Source organism: Dryobates pubescens, chromosome 29 (genome assembly GCF_014839835.1).
Source record: "Dryobates pubescens isolate bDryPub1 chromosome 29, bDryPub1.pri, whole genome shotgun sequence".
NCBI classification, from domain to species: Eukaryota; Metazoa; Chordata; class Aves; order Piciformes; family Picidae; genus Dryobates; species Dryobates pubescens.
In genome coordinates, this window is record NC_071640.1 from 47,838 (window position 1) to 72,205 (window position 24,368).

General features: G+C 53.8%; 2 protein-coding genes and 1 long non-coding RNA gene across 4 annotated transcripts; 2 read left to right on the top strand and 1 right to left on the bottom strand.

The window, feature by feature from the left end:
- The first annotated feature begins 440 nt into the window (after nt 1-440).
- On the top strand, nt 441-13,331 carry LOC104296379 (SH2 domain-containing protein 3C). The gene is made up of 10 exons (XM_054174486.1): nt 441-774; nt 6,322-6,450; nt 6,747-7,195; nt 9,552-9,676; nt 10,046-10,623; nt 10,817-10,932; nt 11,132-11,303; nt 12,040-12,151; nt 12,790-12,996; nt 13,132-13,331. The coding sequence occupies exons 1-10, from the start codon at nt 694-696 to the stop codon at nt 13,305-13,307; spliced, it is 2,145 nt and encodes a 714-aa protein (XP_054030461.1). The 5' UTR covers nt 441-693; the 3' UTR covers nt 13,308-13,331.
- On the bottom strand, nt 13,330-23,929 carry LOC128898657 (uncharacterized). 2 transcript variants are annotated; one of them, XR_008462936.1, is made up of 3 exons: nt 23,759-23,929; nt 23,530-23,651; nt 13,330-13,729 (listed from the first exon to the last, which is right to left on the bottom strand). It is a non-coding gene; the product is annotated as an uncharacterized LOC128898657 (long non-coding RNA). The 2 variants fall into 2 exon arrangements; XR_008462935.1 differs by lacking the exon at nt 13,330-13,729 and adding an exon at nt 14,948-15,223.
- On the top strand, nt 14,129-20,515 carry TOR2A (torsin family 2 member A). The gene is made up of 5 exons (XM_054174485.1): nt 14,129-14,306; nt 14,674-14,939; nt 17,439-17,614; nt 17,951-18,078; nt 18,610-20,515. Exons 1-5 carry the CDS (start codon nt 14,159-14,161, stop codon nt 18,852-18,854), a joined length of 963 nt encoding a protein of 320 aa, XP_054030460.1. The 5' UTR covers nt 14,129-14,158; the 3' UTR covers nt 18,855-20,515.
- Nucleotides 23,930-24,368: the final 439 nt, after the last annotated feature.

Sequence of the window (24,368 nt, forward strand, 5' to 3'; positions counted from 1 at the left end):
CTGGTGTTCCCCCCCCCCAGAAAAGTGTCACTGCGGTGGGGATGAAGGCTGTGGTGGGGGCAAGGTGGGCGAGAGGGGATGAGGTTGTCCCTGACCCATGTGCATCCCCGAAGAGAGTAGGTGGATTCGGGATGGGGAGAGGAGAGGTATCTCATTCCCTTGGAGACAGTTTCTCTCAGGGCATAGGCAGCCAGGGTGGCTGGGTCCCCTCAGAGATGCCTGATCCCCTGAGGGTGCTGGGTCTCCTCTGGGGAGCTGGGTTCCCTCAGAGGAACCTGTTACCCTCAGGGCACAGGCAGCTGAGGTGCTTGATCCAGTCAAGGGTATCGTGTCCCCTCAGGGCTGCCGGCTCCCCTCAGGATGCAGGCAGCTGCGGTGCTGGTCCCCGCTAGGGCAGAAAGATGCAGGGTGCTGGTTCCCTTCAGGGACGCCATTTCCTCCCAGAATTGCCGGCTGCCTTCGCCAGGCGCCGGTGCCGAGGGTGCCGCTTCCCCCGGCGTCCGCGGCGGCGGGGCGGGCCGAGGTGGGCCCAGGGCGGAGCTGCCGCGCCGGTGCCGCCCCTCGCTGCCGACAAGAGATGAGGTAATCGGGGAAGCGGCCGAAATTGAAGCCCGGCGGCAGCGGCGGGAGCAGCGGTGCCGCCCGGGCCGGGCCGGACCGGACCGGGATAGCCCCGGCCGGGCGCGCCGCGCCATGACGGAGCGGTGTAGCCTGTGGAGCGCCTTGTCAGCCGCCGCCTGCTGCTTCTACCGCGGCTCCTTCATGCAGGTCCAGGTGAGCGGAGACCCGGGGGGACACGGCTGTCCCGCGCAAAGCCCCCGCGAGTGCCAACGGGGGAGGCGGCGGGCGTTCATCGGGAGGGGGAAGCGCCGAGGACATAGGCTGACCCCCGCCGTGAGGAAGCTCCGGCCTGAAGGGCTGCAGCACCGGAGAGTGAGTGGGAGGGCGGGAGGGAGCCGCCGGCCCTAGCATCGCAGAGCTGTCGGGGCTGGGTGCGGGCTGCGCGCCTGCCTGCGCTCCTCAAGGAGGTTGTGAGTGCGCGGTGAGCCGAGCACTGGGTCACGGGGCAGAGCTCGACCCTCTCTGCAGCCAAGGCCATAGAGCTAAAGCTGCCTTATCCCCTCAGAGCAGCAGTTTTGACAAGTCTCTGAAGGGAGCCCTCACCTGCAGCAGACTTTATGAAAGAGAGCATTTAACATCGCCCAGAAGATGGCATCTGCTGGGAGCATCACTGAGGAGACAGAGCCCAGACGAATGCACAGCTTCTTGGCCTTAGTCTCCACTGCACAGGTCTGACTGGTGGGAGAAAGCTGGGATCCATCTGTCACCTGTTCTGTGATGCTTCCAGCACCACCACTGTCTGGTTACAAGTCTAGGTGTCTTATTTTTGGACCATGCCATTTGCACAGGAGGGGCATGGCACTGGGAATTGGTTCCCTCATTTACCAAGTTAGAGAGCAGAGGTGTTAAGGATTGCAAGAGCCAAGTGGGCTCCAGTCTGAAGCAAGAGCTGTAGCATGCTGCAAGTTAGAAAGGAACTGGCAGCCAAGAAAGCTGGCAGTCTTATTCAGTACTCCTGCTGAGTGAGGTAGGCTCCGAGCTTTAGAGATTATGCTGGTAAAACGGAGCCCAGAAGCAGCATTTCAAGTCTTGTCATGATTGTGGCTGATCTCAGTGCAAAGCCAGGGATTTTGATTGCTAGCGGGGGGATAAGAGGGGAGAAACAGAAAAGCTTCTCAGGGTTGTCCAGAAGTGATTGAGCAACACAGGGGGACGTGCCCCAGTGCTGCTGCCAGAACAAGGAAGACAGGTGGGCATCTGGCTCTCATGTAAGATGTGAGAGAGGATGGAGCGCACTCCATCCCAATGCCAGAAGGAGTTAAAAGCAAAGCCCTAAGTGTTCACCTGGCTCCCACAGATCTTTCACCGTCTATTTGTGTCCAATTGCAAACACACACTGAAGTCCCCATGAATGACTGGAGCGCTTCCAGCTGACAGCCGCATCCCTTGCTCACCGCCAATGGCAGTGCACCCAGCCTGAGAAGCACTGACATCATTTCTAGCCAATAGCAGCTTTGAAAAGGGATGCAGCAGCGGCCGCTGTCGCTGTCTTGGAGTGAGATAAGTAATCTATAGATGGATGGAAATATACATACACCTCATCAGTGCACTGGAGATCCGCTCCCCCAGGTCACTTGTATCAGTGCATATGACTATCCCATCCCACAACCCAGGCCCTTGTCCCACCTTAGAGCATCCAGATGTTCCTGATCATCAACCACAACTGCACTCTGCCCCTGTCAACCAGACATAATTGCTCCAGAACTGCCACAAAGGATCACAGACAAGGGAAGAGGAGACCCTGCTGTTAGCCAGGACCATTCCTAGGAAGGGCTTTGAATGCCAGAACAAATATCTTGAGCCAAGATCTGCTTTCAGTGGGGACTAATAGAGATGTGACATACCCAAGAGATGTCTTCAGTCACCCATGAGGTGGACAGATGGACTGGTGTCTTTTCAGAGGCTATTTTGATGCCCAGAGTCATTGTCAGATAGGACAGGGAAACAAATTCATTCTTTTCCATACGGATATCACAATCGGTAGGACAGACTGTCTCACAGCGGGGCATGCAGACTAAGAGCAAGTCCATGACAACCTCAGGGTTGTTTATGGTGAGATTTTCTCTTTGTGGTAACATGAAATGGACTAACCATATTTGGGTGGCACCTGGCAGCTGGACTGGTTAGTGCTATAGTCCTACTGTAATCCCTATTTCTTCCTGATTAACTAGAAGAGGCTGTAGGGCTCTCCATGCAGGAGGCCAGCACCACACATTAGAGCTAGGTGCTAGTGGAAGTCAAGGATTTTCCCCACACCCAGTCCATTAGTATACAAGACCTCAAGTCAGGCTGTACACCTTTTGATGCTCCCTTGGTGCAGCTGGGAGTGCCAAGCAGTGCCCTTTTCAGCACAATGTTCAGACATCCACTTACACACTCCTGACAGTTTTCGGCTGGCCTGCACCACCTTGCTATGCTGTGCCTTGCCGCAGTGCCTATGCCTCAGCACACAGCCAGCTGGCAACCATGTCCTCTGAGACATGCTACTAAGCAGAACAGAGGGAAGTAGGATCACTGATGAGGGACTTGGGGGTGGAGGGAGAACATTCCTCCACAGCACATGGGTCTTTGAGAGCTTGTGGTGAGCCCAGCTCCCATGTAGAGAGGGGAGCAGCTAGGTAACTTCAGCAGCAACTAGCACACGTTGGAAGAGTGTGGGAAACGCACAATGTGGACTGGTCTCCAGAATCACATCACACCACGATATCTCTCTGGTTATGATAGCCACAGTCGCTCCAAGCAATGGCATTTTGGTGACCTTGCAAATCAGATGAGATCTCACCTCACAGACACCACCAAGTTCGGTGGCGGTGTGGATCTGCATGAGGGTAGGGAGGCTCTACAGAGAGACTAGGATAGATTGGATCCGTGGCCAATGTTAATGGGATAAGCTTCAACAAGGCCAAGTGCCAGGTCCTGCACTTGGGCCACAACAACCCCATGCACGCTTGCAGGCTTGGGGCAGTGGGGCTGGTAAGTGTCTGGCAGAAAGGGTCCTGGGGGTACTAATCAACAAGCGGCTGAAGAATGGCCAGCAGTGTACACAGGTGGCCAAGAAAGCCAATGGCATCCTGGCTGGGATTAGAAACACTCTTCTGAAGGCAAACCTCAAACCAAACCCTGCTGATAGCATGGATGTGGGAGTCTCTTGTATTAGAAATGCTGTGTCCAGCAGGAGCAGGGAGGTGACTGTCCCCTTGTACTCGGCGCTGCTGAGGCCACACAAGAAATTATCAGTAGAACAAAAGGGAATGGCCTCAAACTGCACCAGGGTAGGTTTACACTGGACATTAGGAAAAAAAAAATCACAGCAAGAATGGTCAGACATTGGAATGTGCTGCCCAGGGAGGTGGTGGAGTCACCATCCTGGGATGTGCTTAAAGGTCATTTAAATGTAGTGCTCTGGGATATGGTTTAGGGGTGAACTTTGTAGGGTCAGTGGTCGGACCTGAGGATCCCAGGGGTCTTTTCCAAACTGAATTATTCTATGATTCCAGCCCAGCAAAGGAGCCAAAGGGACAGTGACCTCCACATGGCTGGAGGAGATGACCTACAGTACTCTCCACTCATGACTGGCCTCCCTCCCTCATTTGCAAGATGCAAACCCTCTGTCTCCTCTCCCAAACCTCCTATTCTCCTGCTAGCTTAGCACCTGGCTTCTGGTATGGATACCAGCCTCCTGCTGCCCAAACCCAAGTTTGGAGATACTGAGCACTGCTCAGCTGGGTTCATGTTTGTTATCCAGCCCATTTGCATGGGAAGGACTCGAGGGAAAACCCAGATGTACAATGCTGAGCAGAACAGGCACTAATGCCTGCTCCAGGGGCAGCACGGGATGAGGGATTGTCGCCTCTTAACTGGTCCATGCTCAGCTCCAATGGGTTTAGCCTGTGCAGACAGGAGAGGGTCCCAGGGAGTCCCTCCCTGCCCCAGAATTTGGGGTGAGCCCAGCTCAGGGAGACCACCACCATCAAGCCAGGTCTGTTCAGTAGCAGTGGATGGGTTGTCAAGGAAACAGCATCTGCTCAGCCTCAGCCCCCCAGGAGGCAGCTGCCATTTATTCTAGCAGGGTTCAGCAGCTCAGGGTGGTTTCATCTCCATGAGGTGCCCAGAGCAGCAGAAAGTGCTCAGCTGCCCATGACTCTCACTCAGACAATCCACATAGCTCCTGGTTCAAGGCCCTGCAGCTCTGTCAAGCAGGACCCTCTCATGGGGAGGGTAAACAGCTGGATGACCAAGCCTGAGTTCAGTCCATACTGTTTTCACAGGCTGTTTCAACTTTCACAGCATGTTTTGATTCAACAGGAGCTGGAAGGGAGGAACAAGCTGGGGAGGGCAAGCCCTGGAGAGTACAGCCCTTTGCAGCCTCCTTCCCCCTCCCCAGGCTGAAACAAGGTCCTTGAGACAGCATTGCTCTCTGGGGCTTGGCTGATGAGTGCAGCTCTCACTTGGGGTCAGGCCCCCACCAAGGGACTCAGTGGAGTCCCAGAAGCACCCTGGGGGCAGTGGGTGCAAGAAAGAAGAGCAGTGCAGTGCTTTACACTTTTTCCTCACAAATACTAGAAGAACAGAGTACATCAATATGGGATGCAGAGAATGAGATGCTGGGCAAACGGGTCAACTCCAAGGCAGGTCCCCAGTGCATTGACATGGAGCTATAGCCCCCAGTGCTCTGGAGAACCAGGTGCCATGCAAGACCAGCCATGAGTGCCAGCCTTCTCCTCTGTCAGTGCCGGAGCAGTGTCTGCAGGTTTTCAACCCCAAGCCTGCGCTAGCCTCGCCAGACAAGCACCAACTCCACTGTGCTGGCAACTCAGCATCCTCAGCTGCCTTTGAGAATGCTGGCCAAGAGACAGGCAGGGAATGTGGACAGCTCCAGCCAGCAGGAGACATGATGCCATCTGTGAAACACTGGAATGGGTTGCCCAGGGAGGTGCTTGAGGCCCCGTCCCTGGAGAGAGTCAAGGTGAGGCTTGATGGTGCTCTTTGCAGCTTGACCTAGTTGAAGATGTCCCTGCTCACTGCAGGGGGGAGGCTGGACTGGATGACCTTTAGAGGTCCTTTCTAACTCAAACCATTCTATGATCCTTTAACTCTCCAGGGGAAGGGACAAGTTGCATCCTCCAGGCTCAGGTGTGCCAGTGCCAGTAAAAGCTAATTTCAACGCAGAAGGTTCCCATCAGATTTGTCGTTACTATTCATGCCAGGCTAAACACAGCAAATTAACCCTTTGGAGCAGGGACCACACTGGATGTTTTAAGGGGGAAGAATAATGCAGGTTTCCTCCTGGAAAAGTGTGTCCTGCAGTGGATCAGCCATAGGGATGTTTGAGGGGGAGCTGGGTCAGGTTTTCTCCCAACCACACTAAGGTCTGAACTGGGGCAGAGAGGCAGCACGCTAGGGACAACTGTAGTCAGACGTGATGGGGACATGCCACCGGATGCACTCCAAGTGTTGGTGATGGCAGGAGCTGATCATCAACAAGCACATGACCCTATCCACATCCTTTGCCACAAGCAGTGATCCTAACACAAATCTGAGTTATGTGTCCCCTGAGGACAGGTCTGCTCCTGGCAGGTAGCATCACTAGGGCCCATGCCATGGAGGGTCTCACAGTCTGCGCATGGGGACCCTGCCAGCCCATTCCAGGATCAGCCCTTCCTTGCTTCACTGGCTGATGTTCTCTCCTCCCCTGTACAGTTCTCCAAAGAGAAATACATCCTTGATTCATCACCAGAGAAGCTTCACAAGGAGCTGGAAGAGGAGCTGAAGCTGAGCAGCACTGACCTGCGCAGCCACGCTTGGTACCATGGCCGCATTCCCCGGGAGGTGAGGAAGGGAAGGTGGGTGGGTGGCTGTGAGCACTCTGCTTGGGCTGGTCAGGGAGAGCACCTCGAGGCTACACAGGACCAGCAGCCTGTCCTCCTGGGAAGCCTCTGGCCAAGGCCTTTGCTGGCTCTTGAGCTGCTCGCTTTTGCCACAGTAAATGCCCTTCTGTGGCTCACAGCCAGGCACAAGGGGAGCAAGCCAGTGCCCCAGTGGAGTATCTGCTCATAACTCCTAGTCCATCTAGTATGGTCACAAGCATGTGGCTATGCCTGAGCTACTGCCCTGTCTGGCACCAGGTATCGGAAAGCCTCGTGCAGAGGAACGGCGACTTCCTTATCCGCGACTCCCTCACCAGCCTGGGTGACTATGTGCTGACTTGCCGCTGGCACAACGAGCCCCTCCACTTCAAGATCAACAAGGTGACAGTCAAGTCTAGTGAGGGCCCAACCTGTCTCCAGTACCTCTTTGAGCAGGAGAGCTTTGACAATGTGCCTGCCCTCGTCCGCTTCTATGTGGGTAACCGCAAGGCCATCTCGGAGCAGAGCGGAGCCATCGTCTACTGCCCCATCAACCGCACCTTCCCCCTGCGCTACCTGGAAGCCAGCTATGGGCTGGCCAGCAGCAAGCATGGGGGTACCCACAGCCCCACCACCCAGAAAGGGGGGCACATCAAGAGGAGGAGCATCACCATGACAGACGGTCTGACAGCTGACAAGATCACCAGGGCTGAGGGGTGCCCAACCAGGTGAGAATGTGGTCTTGTCCCAGCTCAGCTGGGCAGAGGACCAGCCCCTGGGAAAGAGGCAGGACCATGCTTGGTCCCTGCTTCTGGGGTGCAGAGCAGGAATTTGGGATCAGGGATGGAAGAAAGACCAGCAAAGGTAAGGCGGAAGGAACCGGTACCCAGCTGGAACTGGGGCTTTCTTCCAGGCCAGCTGCCAACCATGCCGATCTACCACAGATGCCCAGCAAGCAGTTATGACTTTAGCATCACAGGCCAGAAGCCAGAGAGCGTTATACAAGTAGCCAGTCCAGGATTACCTGGCTTGTCAGAGCCAGGGAAACAAGCTTGCCCAGGCAGATGTAAGGGGAGAGCCAGGCCCAGCCATCAAGAGGGCATTTGCTCATTTGGGTTTGAAGGGCCATTGTAGATCTAGACCCCTTTCTATTCAGCTGGAGTATTTGCAAGGAGTTACAATGCAGAGCTGAAAGCCTGATGAGCAGGAGGCGACCAGCAGAGCTATGCTGATGGGGTTCCACACAGTCCCCAGATCACATGCTCCACACAGTTGATCTGCTTAGATTAACCTTGGAGCAGCTGAGCTCCTCTGGAGGTAGAGGACATTTCCTTTGCACAACTTGGGATAGGATAGGATAGGATAGGATAGGATAGGATAGGATAGGATAGGATAGGATAGGATAGGATAGAATTAATCAGGTTGGAAAAGACTTTAGAGATCATCGAGTCCAACTTATCACCCAACACCATCTAATCAACTAAACCATGGCACTAAGTGCCTCATCCAGGCTCTTCTTAAACACCTCCAGTGATGGGGACTCCACCACCTCCCTGGGCAGCCCATTCCAATGGCCAGTCTCTCTTTCTGTGAAGAACTTATTCCTAACATCCAGCCTGAACCTCCCCTGGCACAGCCTGAGACTGTGTCCTCTTGTTCTGGTGCCAGTTGCCTGGGAGAAGAGACCAACCCCCACCTGGCTACAACCTCCATTCAGGGAGTTGTAGAGACCAAGAAGGTCTCCCCTGAGCCTCCTCTTCTCTCAGGCTAAGCAACCCCAGCTCCCTCAGCCTCTTCTCACAGGGCTGTGTTCCAGACCCCTCCCCAGCTTTGTTGCCCTTCTCTGGACACCTTCCAGCATCTCAACATCTTTCCTAAACTGAGGGGCCCAGAACTGGACACAGGACTCAAGGTGTGGCCTAACCAGTGCTGAGTACAGGGCACAATGACTTCCCTTACTCCTGCAGGCCAGCCACACTATTCCTGATGCAAGCCAGGAAGCCACTGGCCTTTCACAAGCCCCAGACTGTCCAGAGCCTGGCAAGGAAGGCAGAATCACGCATACAGCCCCACACAAAGCAGCTGAAGGGGGACACATCTACCAATGCCTCCCCAGTGGGACACAGCCTATCACTGAACCAAGCCACTTTCTCACTGCCCCATCCTTCTCGGCATAAGAGCAGCATGAGAATGTGCCAGCTGTTATGTCAGGGAAAAAGAAAACACCAGGACTTCCAGAAGAGTGTATGTGTTTCCAGAAGAAAAGCCCAGATCTAGCAGTCTTTCCTCACCACTTGTATTTCCCCGAGCCCATTACCACTGCTGCTCTCCCATCCTCCTCCTATTGCAGAGGCACAGCACAAAGCACTGAGCACATCATGGCAGCCCAACCCTCACTTGTGACAGGGAGGGCAGTGAATTAACTGTCATGCCTCCTTGCCATCCTCCCTGTGCTCAAGCCCCCTCAGACATAGCACTGACAAATGGTGTCTGCATTAAGCCACAATTGCTTCTCCACCAGCCCAAAGCCTCCTTGATTGCTGCACAGCTTCTTAAGGGCACACACTGCAGCTCACCAACCCAAGCACCTGCTGAGTTCCAAGTCCAACTTACAGGCACTTTTCCCATCTCCTTAGCTTTGGGTCAGAGCAACAGCATGCCATCCCCCACACAGTTCTCAAGTAGAAATAGAGTAATGCAGCCAGCATCAGATACCACCTAGCAGCACAACCCCAGGAAGCTATGCCCCACAACTTTCTTGCCAGAGCCACTTCTCCACAACACCCTAGAGACACACCACACCATGCCACACCACCTTGGTATCAAGGCATCTCTCTTCTCTGCTCCACATGCCTAGGCTCTGAGCAGCAGGACTGTCTCTGCCTTATACGGGGACTGACCTCTCCTGCACTGCCTACTCATTGCTCCAACTGACCTCATTATGGGTTCGGCTCATCACGGGTAGTTGTGGAAGAAGGTGATGACCTGAGGGGTGGTGATAGGGCAGCAAACCTCCATCCCAGCCCTTCTGCCCTTGACTGGGACTTTGAAGGGACTAACCTGCCCCATCTGCTCCCTCCCCAGCGTATCCCTGCCCCACCACAGAGACATTGTTCGCAACTGTGCCGTCAGCGTGGACCAGATCCAAGATCTGCACTCTCCAATGTCTCCCATCTCAGAGAACCCAGCATCACCTGCCTACAGTACAGGTAGGCATCACCCCTCCATCACACTGGGACAGTGGGGATGTGGGTCAGGCTGAGCTTTGCACAGGTGTGATGCAGGGACCTGGGGAAGGGGATGAAGATGACTGTAAAGACGAATTCCTGTGTCACTAGGAGACCCCATATGGCTCTTTGCACAGCAAAGAAAACTGCCCTGACAGAGGGTTTGAGCTGAGGACGGGACCTCAGCAAGTCCTCAGCCACATCATCACACAGCTGTCCTGGGACCAGCTGGGTCCATTTGGGCAGGTTGGCTTTCGCTGAGCTCTGCATCCTTGGGCTGACCCACAGTTGGTTCTTCTCTGCATGCCTGTCTCCATGCTCTGGTAACAAGGTCTCCTCTGGTCTCTACAGTTACACGGCTAAAGCCACATGCCTGCCAAGTGGCCGGGATTGCCCCAGCCTCTCCAGTCATAAGAAGGTCCAGCGAGCCCCAGCTGTGCCCAGGGAACAACAGCAAACCTCTGACAGACCCTGCCCATAGCACCCACTCAACTCCCTGCCACGGGTATGCCCGTGCCTCCCCTTCGCCCTCCACGAACAGCTACAGCGACCCAGACATGGGGCACTACTGCCAGCTCCACCCCACCTCACCCATCAGCAGAGATCGGCCACCCCATGACACCAAGCAGCTGCCAACAAAGAGCTACGTGGAGAGGCTAAAGGTGGAGGAAGGACAGAGAGGGACTGTGGAGAACAGCTCTGGGGAAGCTGAGGCAGGGCAGAGGCTAAAAGGAGAGCTGGACTTCATGGGCTTCGTGCCTCCCATGATGGAGACAACCTCGTCCTTCAACCCCACAGCCTTCCAGTCCGTGCTTATCCCCATGGAGAACAAACCCCTGGAGATGGCTGTGCTCAAGAAGGTCAAAGAGCTGCTGGCAGAGGTGGATGTGAAGACACTGGCCAAACACATCACTAAAGTGGACTGCCTGGTACGGATGGGGCTAGGGATGGGCACTGCTGCCCAGAGCACTCTGGGTTCACAGGGGATCGTCCCTGCGGGGCTCTGCCATGCTGTATCAGCCAGGGCAGGCAGAGGCTGGGCTAAGACAAGAGGTTACCCAAAGACACTTCAGCCTCTCTTCAGTTAACAAAGATGTAATGAGCTCTCACCTTTCTTGCCAGGTCGCACGGATATTGGGTGTGTCAGTGGAGATGCAGCGGCTCATGGGGGTGAGCTCTGGCATGGAACTAATCACCCTGCCCCATGGCCACCAGCTCCGTCTCGACTTGCTGGAACGGTAGGGCACACCACGGTGGAAGCGAGCCTACCAGCCTCCCTTGCACAGCACAGCACAGCTCCCCTGGAATAGCCCCAGCTTGGCATAGGGTGGGGGGTAACCACTGCTCCTACTGGGGTGAAAGAGCCCCAGGCCAAGCCCTGGGAGCCACCCCTCTCCCACTGTGCTGACCCCCACTCTGCATCTCATCCTGTGGCAGGTTTCATACCATGTCCATCATGATCGCTGTCGATATCCTGGGCTGCACAGGCAGCACGGAGGAGCGGGCAGCCCTGCTCCACAAAACCATCCAGCTGGCTGCCGAGCTGAAGAGCACCATGGGGAACATGTTCAGTTTTGCAGCTGTGATGAATGCTCTAGAAATGACACAGGTATGAGGATGCTCCCTTTGTCTTCATGGCCTGGGCTCAGGCCCCTTGCCTAAAACACAACCCTGTCCCCATGTCTTATGAGCTCTGGCACCTATTGAAGTGGGAGAAAGGGAAATTGCCCAGGGTAGGAGGCTTTAGGCCACATCTGCTAGGGTGTAGTAGGGAAAGGGAAGAGCCATCCTCTCCGTGGAACAGACAGCCCATTTGTGCCAGGCTCCAATTGTTTTTTGGCTTTTTGTTTCGTGTTGGGCTGCGTTCCTGAGAGGAAATTAATCTGCCCTCCAGTACAATACAAATCAGACTGAAGGCTGTGGCAACAGTGTCTCCAGGCCACACTGCTCCCTTTGGAACATGAATGGAGCTTAAAATTCAATTTTAAATCAAGCCCATCTGGGAAGTCCTGCTTCTTGCCTGCACAAAGGAGATGGAATGGCTGCCCCATTCCTGCATCTCATCTTCAAGGCTGATGCACTGCAGGGGAGCTGCTATCCTGGGGCACAGGGAAGGGAAGAAATCCTGAACCTAGCCTTGTTGTCAGGGATGTGCTGTCTCTGGCCACGAATGCTGTGGTGGAGGAGACCGTTTTGGGAAGAAATAGGCACTGCTCTGTGCAGATTTAGGGCCCATGGTTCCAAGGCCAGACTATGCACCTCTGGAAGTACCCTGTGATCCCAGAGCTCGGTGCCTGGTGGCTGTGCTGCCTCCAGCACCCTCCATTTGCTCTGTCTATTTTCAGATTGCCCGGCTGGAGCAGACTTGGATGGTCCTGCGGCAGCGGCACACAGAGGGTGCAATCCTCTACGAGAAGAAGCTGAAGCCGTTCCTGAAGGGCCTGAACGAAGGGAAAGGTAACAAGGGAGCAACTCCCTTTCCCCTGCCCGCCTCCTCCTTCCCTCTTTGTGCAGGCACAGCCTCACTGGAGTGGGACGTGTTTGCAGGCTCTGACCCTCTCGCGGCCAGATGCTTCCCCTGTGGCAGCTGAATGTCCCCAACACCCAGCAGGACTCATTTGGCCTTGCCTGCCCCACACTTCCCAAGGAAGTGTCTAACTAAATAAAACCAGCAGCTGGGCACAAACACAACTCGGTTGAGCCAAACCCTCGTGCTCATATGGCAGTACATGCCAAGCCAAGAGGACAGGGTGGCCAGTTGCGGGGAAGATGAAAAGCCCTATCTTCCAACACCTGCTCATCTGGGTTCTAAAATCCTGCTCCCCATCACAACTCCAGGAAGTATGAGCACAGCCTGAGCAGGGATAGCAGCGCTCAGGGGTAGCTGGCATTGAACACGCTGATGGCCCTGGCCTACAGTGATTGCAGAGCCACAGCTGCTGCTGTGCTACAGCTGAGACTTAAAGTCTCTTCTGGGAGCATGATGCTAGTGGGCCTGGGTGGCCACGTGCGTGCTCCATGGTGCCAGAGCAGAGGGAAGATGGGGTGCAGGGCCTCAGGGCTGCTTGGGATACTCAGGGTGCCTCTCTCCACAGAAGGTCCTCCACTGACCAACACCACCTTTCCCCACATCATGCCTCTCGTGACTCTTCTGGAGCGGGATGAGGCTTTGACAGACAGCCCTGAGCTCTGGGAGACCACTGACAACGGTGTGGAGGTGGTCATGGCCCACCTTGAGGCAGCACGGATGGTGGCCCACCATGGTGGGATCTATCACACCAATGCTGAAGTGAAGCTGCAGGGTAAGTGATGAGGATGGCAGACCCCTTTCCCTCTGTCGCATTCCCAGTGTGCAGCTCCAGCCCAGCAGCAACATGGGAACCATCCCATGGGCCCCAGGGTCCCCATCCCATGAAACTGACTCTTCCTCTCTGCAGGTTTCCAGGGCAGAGCAGAGCTGCTGGAGGTCTTCAGCACTGAGTTCCAACTGCGCCTGCTCTGGGGCAGCCGTGGGGCTGAAAGCAGCCAGGCTGAGCGCTATGAAAAATTCGACAAGGTCCTCACTGCCCTGTCCCACAAGCTGGAGCCAGCAGTACGCTTCAGCGAGCTCTAACTTTTCTGGGTGCTGAGAGACACCCCCCCACCTAGTTCCCAGCATGCCCACCTCCAGCATCTGTGGGGCAAGGGGTGTGGCCACATACCTGGCACCAGCAGGAAGACAAACAGCCCAGAAAGATGCCAGGGCACAGATCAGCAATTCTGAGAAAGAGAGGAGGAAAAGCAGCCACTTCCCATCTGCCATCTACCTCCTCAGGACACAACATGCCAGGGGTTCTGCAATGCTGCCCCAAGGGATAGGGACAGTGTCTGGGCAGACCAGCACTGGTGTCTACTATCCATCCCCCACAGGAGTCCATGATTATACAGTCATACACCTTGCTCTTCGGTTTTGTTTCTTTTCCATCTTCATCTCACCCACGGATGCTGGATCCCACTTGTATATACGTTTTCACTATCACTCCTGAATGTACAGACCTGTAAAAGATAGTTCTTGTTGTAAATAATCAGACTCATTCATTTCATCCTGTAAATATGTGTACATAGCTCATGCGTTTGGTTCTTACATACAATAAACTTTTATGATGTTCCTCGCGGGGATTCCCTCTCCTGTGGGTGTCATTAAAGGAGGCGCCAGACCCCGAAGAGAGCCCTGCCTGGGCCCCAGGCCCTAGCAGAGGCCCAATGACAACTCTTCACTGGAAGGGCAGTGTGGCTGCCCTGGCCCTTGACCCCTAGCCAGCAAGCGGGGCCGGGATCCCTGCGGCACCTCAAGGCGGCCCCGGGGCACGCAGCCCGCTCGCGCCGGGGCGGAGGGGGAGGAGGGGCCGGCGGCGGCGTGGCCCAACCCCCGCGCAAGGCGCGCCGGGAGCCGTAGTGCGGGCGGTGTCGGGGCGAGCGGCCGCCATGGCCACCGGAGCGGCGGTGGCGCTGCCCCCGGTGCTGTTGCTGCTGGCGGCGATCGCCGCCTGCCCTGCCGCCGCTTGGGATCTATGGGCACTGCGCTGCGGCTTCTCAGCGGACTGCGAGTGCAGCTTCGGGGCCGACCTGCGCGGTCAGCATGCGGCCGCGTGCTGGGGCCCGGGGGAGGCAAGGCCCCTGAGGGGCGGCGGGTCTTGAGGCGCGGGAGTCCGGGAACCTCTGGCGACTCCGAGGCCACGGAGACAGCGGACAGGGGGATCGTGGTTGGCAGGTTGCGTCCGGGAGACCCTTCCGCGGGGGCTGTCCCTTGAGCGGGGCGCGCAGCAGGCTCGCCGTCGCCCCACCCCGTGGAGTGGCATGGTGGGGCAGAGGGGCTGTTCTGCAGCCTGGGGTGGCTGCCCGGGTCCGAGGAAGCGCCCCTCAGAGACTGCACAGTTGCAGTGCAAAGCAAGAGCTATTTCAATATGCATTTTCTAAGTCTTGATTTGACTTTGCTTCAGGTCTGGAGTGTGACTTGGCCACGAAGCTGGTGGGGCAGCCCCTGGTGAGGCAGCAGGTGATGAAAGGAGTGAGTGAGTTCCTGGAGAAACGGAATCCAGAGAAACCGCTCGTGATGTCCTTCCATGGCTCAACTGGAACAGGCAAAACCTACGTGAGCTCCATGCTCATCCGTTACCTCTTCCAAGGTGGACTCCAGAGCCCCTATGTTCATCAGTTCTCACCAATAGTGCACTTCCCCCATGCTGAGCAAATAGAGCAGTACAAGGTAAGGGACAACTCTCAGCACAGTACTACTTGGTTTGAGTGTTTTTATGGTTATGTTCATCTTGACTCTCAGTACATACACATTTCAGGCTGTTTCCTGAAGTGCAGTAGGAATAAAAGCTCTTTGACCCTCTTGGACAAACACAGATTAGCAAAGGGTTCCATACACTGGCAGAAGGATCCATTGGTAATTGTGATTATACTCTGGCATTCAGTTATCACTTTCATTTTCTCCACAGTAGTCCTTGCTGTGAGTGTTCTCATTCCTTAAATATTGACACAGCCCTTTGAACAAACAAACAAAAGTGCTTTGCTTAGATGAAAGGCACTAAAATTCTCCCATTGCTTTCCAAAAAGCTTGATGGCTATGAAAACCTGTGTATCACTAGACTTGTAATCCCCTCCTTAAAGAGCAAGCAGCTCCCAAACAGCTATGCCACATTGCCTCATAAATCTGAGAAAGAAATCCAAATGTGAACATCAGCTGCCAAACTCTTGGTAGCAGAGGGAATCAGTGCACCTGGATGGTCACTTTCTGGGTGTTAGGAGAATTTATTTGTTGACCTGTATCCTTAGAAGAAAACCTCTCAGGAAGGATCAGAAATAGTGTGCCGAGAAAGACTAGGGAGTGAGCATCCTTCCCTGGCACTGGTGAGGTCACACCTTGAATACTGGGTTGACTTTTGGGCCCCTCATGACAAGAAAGACATTGAGGTGCTGGAAGATGTCTAAAGAAGACCAACCAAACTGGTGAAGAATCTAGAGCACAAGTGTTGTGAGAAGCAGCGGAACTGAGGTTGTTTAGTGTGGAGAAAAGGAGGCAGAGAGGAGACACGCATGCTTGCAGCAGCTCCCTGAAAGGAGGTTGAAGCCAGGTTACGGTCGGTCTCTCTTCCAAAGTAACAAGTGACAAGACGAGAGGAAACACACTTAATTTGCATCGTGGAGGCTTAAGTTGTCTTTTAGGAAAAATTTTCCCCTAAAGGGTTGTGAAACCCTGGAACAGGCTGCTCAGGGCAGTGGTGGAGTCCTCATCTCTCAAGGCATTTAAAAAACCCACAGATGTGGTGCTGAGGGGCATGTTTTAGTGGTGAACTTGGCAGTATTGCATTAACGGTTAACAGTCTTTGATTCTGTGACTCTATGCAGGCAGAACCCATACTGGGTGAAGTACTGCAGTTAAGAGTTATACACACCCCCAGGCAACAGGAGTGGTTTTATATGTTAGAATAGAATAGAATAAACCAGGTTGGAAAAGACCTTCGAGATCATTGTGTCCAACCCATCATCCAACTCCATCTAATCAACTAAACCATGGCACCAAGCACCCCATCAAGTCTCTTGTAAACACCTCCAGTGATGGCAACTCCACCACCTCCCCCATTCCAATGGGCAATCACTCTCTCTATGAAGAATTTCTTCCTAACATCCAGTCTAAACCTCCCCTGGTGCAGCTTGAGACTGTGTCCTCTTGTTCTGGTGCTGTTTGCCTGGGAGAAGAGACCAACCCCCACCTGGCTACAACCTCCCTTCAGGGAGTTGTAGAAAACAATAAGGTCTCCCCTGAGCCGCCTCTTCTCCAGGCTAAGCAACCCCAGCTCCCTCAGCCTCTCCTCACAGAGCTGTGCTCCAAACCCCTCCCCAGCTTTGTTGGCCTTCTCTGGACACCTTCCAGCAAGTCAACCTCCTTCCTGAACTGAGGGCCCCAGAACTGGACACAGGACTCAAGGTGTGGCCTAACCAGTGCAGTGTACAGGGGCAGAATGACCTCCCTGCTCCTGCTGGCCACACTGTTCCTGATGCAGGCCAGGATGCCATTGGCCTTCTTGGCCACCTGTGCACACTGCTGGCTCATGTTCAGCCTGCTGTCAACCAGTACTCCCAGGTCCCTTTCTGCCTGGCTGTTCTCCAGCCACTCTGACCCCAGCCTGTAGCACTGCATGGGGTTGTTGTGGCCAATGTGTAGAACCTGGCACTTGGATGTGTTAAATCTCATTCCCTTGGACTCTGCCCATCTGCCCAGCCTGTCAAGGTCCCTTTGCATGTGTTGGCATCTACACCAAAGTAACTTCAGCCATGGTAGAGTCAGGGCTTTCTGGCTCAGCATAGGCACATGTTTTTGCACTGGGCCAGGAGGTGACAAAAAGCTTTCAGTAGCTGGGAGCTCCATAGATAACACAGCAAAAGAGAAGAACATGGAGAACTGTAGGAGTCTGAATCCCCAGCTTTGGTTTGCTACCTCCTTTGAATCTATAATAAAAGATGTACAGTGGGCTAATAAAGCCATTAACAGCCACTGTGCAAAACCCAGCATACAGGAGGCCTCCCAGTGCTGGTTGTTACTGCTCCAAGTAGGTCATGCTGTGCAGGGACAAGCTGCTTTCAGCACCTTCAACTCTGCTTGAGCTCAGGCCTCAGCCTTTGTTCTGGGGTAGCTGGACCCTCCCTCACCAGCCCACTACCTTGCTGCCTCACAGCCTGGTGGTTGTTTTTTTCCTAGGCAAGTCTGAAGAGCTGGATCCAAGGGAACTTGACCAAGTGTGGACGGTCAGCCTTTCTCTTTGATGAAATGGATAAGATGCACCCTGGGCTGATCGATGTGATCATACCATTCCTGGGATCCTCGTGGGTTGTGTATGGGACAAACTACCGCAAAGCAATCTTCATCTTCATAAGGTAATGGAGGCCCCTTTGGCATCACAGGGCACCGCTTCCTGTTTGGGCAGAGGTGTTACCTATTGCAGAGCACACACTTGTTTTGCTCTTCTTTCTCCCAGCCTTGAACTTCTACAAATACCAAGAGCCACTATTTCAGTACACAGTCAGAAAAAGCCCTCCTGTCCCTGTTATTTGGCTGCCTTAACAAGGAATCATTTTAGGCCAGGCATCAGGGAGCTCTTGGCTTGCATTCATGCAGGCTAGGGGAAATCAGGTGCCACCTCTGTCCTTCAATACCATTTTCCCAGACACATGCCAAATGAGCATCTCATTCTTCGTGTCATTCTTGTGCAGCAATGCAGGAGGGGAGCAGATCAACAAAATGACGCTGGGTCTCCGGCATGCTCACAAAGACCGAGAGGAGATCAGCCTTCAGGACCTGGAGCCAGCCATCTCTAAAGCCGTGTTTGAAAACCCTCAGAGTGAGTCCACAGAGCAGAGTCCCTCTTGCAGGGTCAGAGCTCAGCAGAAGGAGCCAGGCCCATTCCAGGCAGCCATGAACACTGCCTGCCACTTCCTAGGCAGCCACAAAGGGACTAGGGGGGTTTGAGGGATGGAAATTATGACCCCCTCAGGGTTTCCTGATGAAGGGAAGGAATAATGGAATAACCCAGCCTTCCAAACCAGCCAGACCTGTTAGCACATTTAGCAAAGTTCTGTGGAGCCAAAGTGTATTTGCAGCACAGCATGGTCACTGGATCCCCACTGCCTTCCTGGTTCTCCTTGCTTTACCCTTGTCACAGAGAGCAATGCTTAGATTCTGACTAGTTCAGCTAAATCGCTCCATTCCTGGAGAACAAGTCTATAGGGGGAGACAGGGGTGACAACTGATGGGTTCAGCTCCCTCATACAAAACTGGTGCAGGTGTGTCTTCAGATGAGTATTGTGGCCTCGCGCAAAGCAGGGACTGCAGAGACTGAAGGTAAAACCTGTCTCTTCCTTTGCTTTTGCAGGTGGATTCTGGAAATCCAGGATCATTAATGAACATCTCATAGATTTTGTTGTGCCCTTCCTCCCACTGAAGCGCCACCACGTAAAGCAGTGCGTTGTCAGCGAACTTGTCCTGCAAGGCCTGGAAGTACGCACAGCTGTTGTCGAGGAGGTAGCTGACAGCATCCCCTACTTTCCAGAAGAAGAGAAACTATTCTCATCAACAGGCTGCAAAACAGTGGCGTCTCGGATCAGTTTTTTCTTCTAGTCATTGGCAAGGCCCTTGTTCAGATCCACAGGGGACATACAGGAAGCTGTAAAGTGGCAGAGCCCAGGGCTAGCCCCATAAGCAGCAGGTGCTGTGTGTTCCTTCTCAGCAGCACAAGTACTCTCCTCCTGAACTTGTCTCTCCAAGCCCAAGGAGGCCACTGCAGGATGCAGCCGCAGGACCAAGTGATGTGATTTAAAGCACTTCAGTGATGTACCCTTGGCCAGGTGAGGGTGGATATGACCAGTTTGGCACAACACCCAGGATATCTCTGACAATGAGGGAAAGATGCCAAGAGGGCCGACTGTGTCAGGAAGGTTTCTCACCCACTTGGAGCTCTTCTCTCTTCTGGCAGCTATTGATACTCAACACATCAGGATTCTGAGCCCACAAAAGAATGTTCTTTTTCCTCCGGCATTTTAACAGTTTTTAGAAACCTTTATGTGTGGCTGCAGCTTGGCCCCTTTGTACAGCATGATGGTGCTGCTGTGGACTCCTGCGGTGCTGGCCTATGGATACCACTGCAGAAGAGGTTATTTTTCCAAGGAAATTTTAGAACAGGTGGTGCTGTAGGTGAATAGGTTGGTAAAGACCAACTTCACCATCAGCAAGTGATGGTGATGGGGGAATGTTACAACATTTGATCTGCCAAGGTTCTTCCTACCACCCCCTTGTTTATCTTTCTTCTAAGGTCCAAAGGATTTCCCTGCAGCAAACCAGAAAACCAACAAAAAGACTTCCTTGTTTTACCAGCTGTGAAAAATATCAGTCCTACCTCCAGGGGAGCCCATGGTGCCACTAACAGTTTTGAAAATTCCTTTTTTTCAGTGCTGAATTGTAGAGCAGGCTAAGAGTAGATGCTGGGAGACGCTGAGCCTCTTTACGTTGCTGTCTGTCAGACCTTGCAGGTTTTGGCTGGGCCAGTGTCCATTCAGCTTCTGGGGAGCATCACAACAGGGGACCAAGAGACAACCTAAGAGTTAGTGCTCCGCAGGCTCCCAAGCATGGAGTTGAACAGCACCGCTGGCCTTTGCCCAGGTTTTAATCTCCTCTGTGTAGTCAGTTATGGGAGAACAGAGGAACCAGAACTGTTCACCTTCTAGGAACAAACTGCCCAAGGGATGGGGGCAGGCATGCTTCACTCGGGCCATATACTGAAAAGAGCTGCCAGAGCTTGGGACCATTCCAGGTCCAGGGACACAGCTGTGGTGACAGCAATTTTAGATACCGCCCAACTGCTGCCTGAGAGCTGGCACAAAAATTCTGCCTCTACAAAAAAGGTTATGAATTTCTAATTCTAAAATAGAACTTCTGTGAAATAAACAGTTGGAGAACAGTCTCTTACTCGGATTCTTGACTGCAGCTAGTACAGAAGGGCTTGAAAGGTTTGCCCTCGCTGGCTGATGCGATGGTATTTTGGGGATTTTGCAGCACAGTGCTGATGCTCTCTAACTAGGTAACTGGAAACAAGACAGTAGCCTTTTCCTGGGGATGAGATAAAATGACAGTAGCTCTGCCAGAAAGTCCTCCACAGATGAGCCAGTGTAGGGCTGTCCCTCAGAGACTCCCTGTGTCCTCAGGCACTGCTTCCTTTCTGTCATCCTCTACTGTCAGCAGCAGCCTGGGGACAAGTGGCAGTGCTACAGGCCTGCAGTAATCCCCTAAATTGAATTTTCGGTATTTGCTCAAATTAAGAGGGGCAGCAAGAAGACCTCCACTCTGGACTTCCGGAGGGCAGACTTCAGGTTGCTCAAGGAAATAATTCAGAGGGTTCCTTGGGAGAAAGCCCTTAAAAATAAAGGGGTCCAGGAGGGCTGGACCTGCTTCAAGAAAGAACTGATGAAGGTGCAGGAACAGGCTGTGCCAATGTGCCGGAAGAGGAGCCGCCGGGGCAGACGGCCAGCCTGGCTGTGTAATGAACTTTTAATAGAACTAAGGGAAAAAAAGAGGGTGCATCACCTTTGGAAGAAAGGTGAGGCAACCCATGGAATGTTTAAGGATGTTGCTAGGTCATGTAGGAAGAAAATTAGGGAGGCAAAAGCACATTTGGAGCTTAAACTGGCCTCTGTGAAGGACAACAAAAAGTCCTTCTATAAATACATTAATAGCAAGAGGAAGGGCAGGGACAACCTCCACTCCTTGGTTGACATGGAGGGAAATGTATCACAGGATGAGGAAAAGGCAGAGATACTTAACACCTTCTTTGCCTCAATTTTTACTAGCAGGAAAAAACATCTACCAGACAGCTGGCCTGCAGAGCTGGCAGAAGGAGCCAGGGAGCTGCATAGTTTCCCTGTGTTCTATGAGCAAGTGATTGGAGCTCTCCTCAGCAGCTTGGATCCCCACAAGTCCATGGGACCAGATGGGATCCATCCTAGCGTGCTGAGAGAGCTGGCAGATGAGCTGGCCAAGCCACTCTCCATCATTTTTCATCAGTCCTGGCTCACTGGAGAGATCCCAGCTGACTGGAAGCTGGCCAACGTGGTACCCATCCACAAGAAGGGCCGGTTGGATGAGCCAGGGAATTCCAGGCCTGTCAGCCTGACCTCAGTGCCAGGCAAGATTATGGAACAGGTCATCTTGAGTGCAATCACACAGCACTTAGAGGATGGCCAAGGGATCAGGCCCAGCCAGCATGGGTTTAGGAAGGGCAGGTCCTGCCTGACCAACCTGATCTCCTTCTATGATCAGGTGACCCGCCTGGTGGATGCAGGGCAGGCTGTGGATGTAGTCTACCTGGACCTCAGCAAGGCCTTTGACACCGTCCCCCACAGCAAACTGCTGGCCAAGCTGTCAGCCCCTGGCTTGGATGGGAGCACACTGCGATGGGTTAGGAACTGGCTGGAGGCTGAGCCCAGAGAGTGGTGGTGAATGATGCCACATCCAGCTGGCAGCCAGGCACTAGTGGTGTGCCCCAGGGATCAGTGCTGGGCCCCATGCTCTTTAACATCTTTATTGATGATCTGGACGAGGGCATCGAGTCCATCATCAGTAAATTTGCTGATGACACCAAGCTGGGGGCAGGAGTTGATCTGCTGGAGGGTAGAGAGGCTCTGCAGAGGGACCTGGACAGGCTGGGCAGATGGGCAGAGTCCAAGGGCAGGAGATTGAACACATCCAAGTGCCGTGTTCTGCACATTGGCCACAGCAACCCCATGCAGAGCTACAGGCTGGGGTCAGAGTGGCTGGAGAACAGCCAGGCAGAGAGGGACCTGGGGGTGCTGGTCGACGGTAGACTGAACATGAGCCTGCAGTGTGCCCAGGCAGCCAAGAGGGCCAATGGCATCCTGGCCTGCATCAGGAACAGTGTGGCCAGCAGGAGCAGGGAGGTCATTCTGCCCCTGTACACTGCACTGGTTAGGCCACACCTCGAGTCCTGTGTCCAGTTCTGGGCCCCTCAGTTTAGGAAGGAGGTTGACTTGCTGGAACGAGTCCAGAGAAGAGCAACAAAGTTGGTGAGGGGTTTGGAACATAAGCCCTACGAGGAGAGGCTGAGGGAGCTGGGGTAGCTTAGCCTGGAGAAGAGGAGACTCAGGGGTGACCTTATTACTCTCTACAACTACCTGAAGGGAGGTTGTAGACAGACGGATGTTGGTCTGTTCTCCCAGGCAGCCAGTACCAAAACAAGAGGACACAGTCTCAGGCTGCGCCAGGGGAGGTTCAGGCTGGATGTTAGGAAAAAGTTCTATACAGAAAGAGTGATTGCACATTGGAATGGGCTGCCTGGGGAGGTGGTGGAGTCGCCATCACTGGAGGTGTTCAGGAGGAGACTTGATGGGGTGCTTGGTGCCGTGGGTTAGTTGTTTGGGTGGTGTTGGATTGGGTGATGGGTTGGACGCGATGATCTTGAAGGTCTCTTCCAACCTGGTTTATTCTATGTATTCTATGTAAATGATCCTTTATCAGGGAGGGCTGAAGAGGAGTGAGCTGCCTGCTTGGAACAAGGCTCTCAGACCAAGTGTAGACATTGCTCTGGTACCCCCAGCTGTAGTGCTGGGTCCAGCTGCGGAGTCCTCGGCATGCGAGAGACATGGACCTGTTGGGAGTGGGGCCAGAGGAGGTCACAAAAATTATCAGAGGACTGCAAGCCCTCTGCTGTGTGGACAGGCTGAATGAGTTAGGGTTCTTCTACAGGGAGACTTGGCTGTGGCCTTTTGGTAGTCTGTGTGGGAGCTATAAGAAAGATGTGGACAGACATTTTAGTGGGGCCTGCTGCAACAGGACAAGGGGCAACAGTTTCAAACTGAAAGAGGGGATATTTAGACTAGAGATAAGGAAAAAATGGTTTACAATAAGAGTGAGACCAAGTTGCCCCGAGAGGTGATAGATGCCCCATCCCTGGAAACATTCCAGGTCAGGTTGGATGGGGACTCTGAGCAATCTGATCTAGTTGAAGATGTCACTGCTGATTGCAGGGGGTTGGGCCTTGAAAGATCCCTTCCAACCCCAAACATCCTATGACTCATTATATGATTCTATGATCCAGCAACCCACCCTCAACTTCTAGAAGCAGAAAGGGTAAAACAGCACACCTCTGTCAGCACAAGTGCTTCAGCAGTGAGCTGTAAAACATGCCACAGTACTCCAGAGTTGACTGAAACGTGCTCCAGATGTGGGCGACCCCCACTTCAGAGTGGGCAGCACAAACACCCGTGACTAACCCCCCAGGACATACCTGGTGCTGCTGAAATGGTGAGTTCTGGGGGGGCTATGAAGCACTTCCTCCAAGGTTTCTTGGGCAAGCCATCCAGCCTCACTCCTCAGGACTGGAAAGAGGTAGCATATGAGGGAAGGGATCTGCAATGGTAAGAGGGTGAAACCTCTGTCTCTGCCATGGAAAAACTCTTCCCCACACTAAGCTCCAGGCACTGAGCCATAGGGCTTCCACTACCACAAACACCCACCTCATGCCACCAGCAAAGGCCCTGCCAATCCCACTGCAACCTGCTCAAACAGGGAACCCTGGGTTTCACCTCATAGTCAAGACCAATGAGGCCATGTTGCTGCTCTGAGCGGTGCCATGCTGGGTGATGGCGATGTGGAGACACATTCCCCTTGTTACAGCCAGACACAGCAGAGCCCTGAATAAGTGTTGAAAAAAAAACAGAGAAATGAAAATTGGGATGAAAGAGACCTGTCCAGGGGTTCTGTCACAAGGCAAAATCCAGGCTATAAAACTCACTGCTTTCCTTGGACCCACATCCTGGCAGAACCCCTGACTCACATCCCAGACCCTTGATTAGCTGATGGCCCTCAATGAAGAACAGAAATACCAGGCTTGCCTGAAACCACACAAGACATAGGCATAAGAGACTGCAAACAAGGCAACAGACTGAGAACATCAGCCACAGCCCGATGAGAGCATCAGGGAGCAGCAGAGGGCTGTACCTCACCCTCTGTGGGGTCAAGTCACAGATGTGGGGCAGCATCCTTCCTCACACTGTCCATCCTCCTCAGGCTCAAGGGGACAGGAGCAAGTGCATTTTGGCAGCCTGGCTCATCGCTGGCCCTGGA

What these genes read in the sequence shown, in the direction of transcription:
- LOC104296379 (XM_054174486.1), top strand. Translation starts at nt 694, where the DNA reads ATGACGGAGCGGTGTAGCCTGTGGAGCGCCTTGTCAGCCGCCGCCTGC. An exon ending in TCACTAAAGTGGACTGCCTG is followed by an intron (nt 10,624 to 10,816) that starts GTACGGATGGGG and finishes CTTTCTTGCCAG; the next exon opens with GTCGCACGGATATTGGGTGT. An exon ending in ATGCTCTAGAAATGACACAG is followed by an intron (nt 11,304 to 12,039) that starts GTATGAGGATGC and finishes GTCTATTTTCAG; the next exon opens with ATTGCCCGGCTGGAGCAGAC.
- TOR2A (XM_054174485.1), top strand. Translation starts at nt 14,159, where the DNA reads ATGGCCACCGGAGCGGCGGTGGCGCTGCCCCCGGTGCTGTTGCTGCTG. An exon ending in GCAATCTTCATCTTCATAAG is followed by an intron (nt 17,615 to 17,950) that starts GTAATGGAGGCC and finishes ATTCTTGTGCAG; the next exon opens with CAATGCAGGAGGGGAGCAGA. An exon ending in CGTGTTTGAAAACCCTCAGA is followed by an intron (nt 18,079 to 18,609) that starts GTGAGTCCACAG and finishes TTGCTTTTGCAG; the next exon opens with GTGGATTCTGGAAATCCAGG.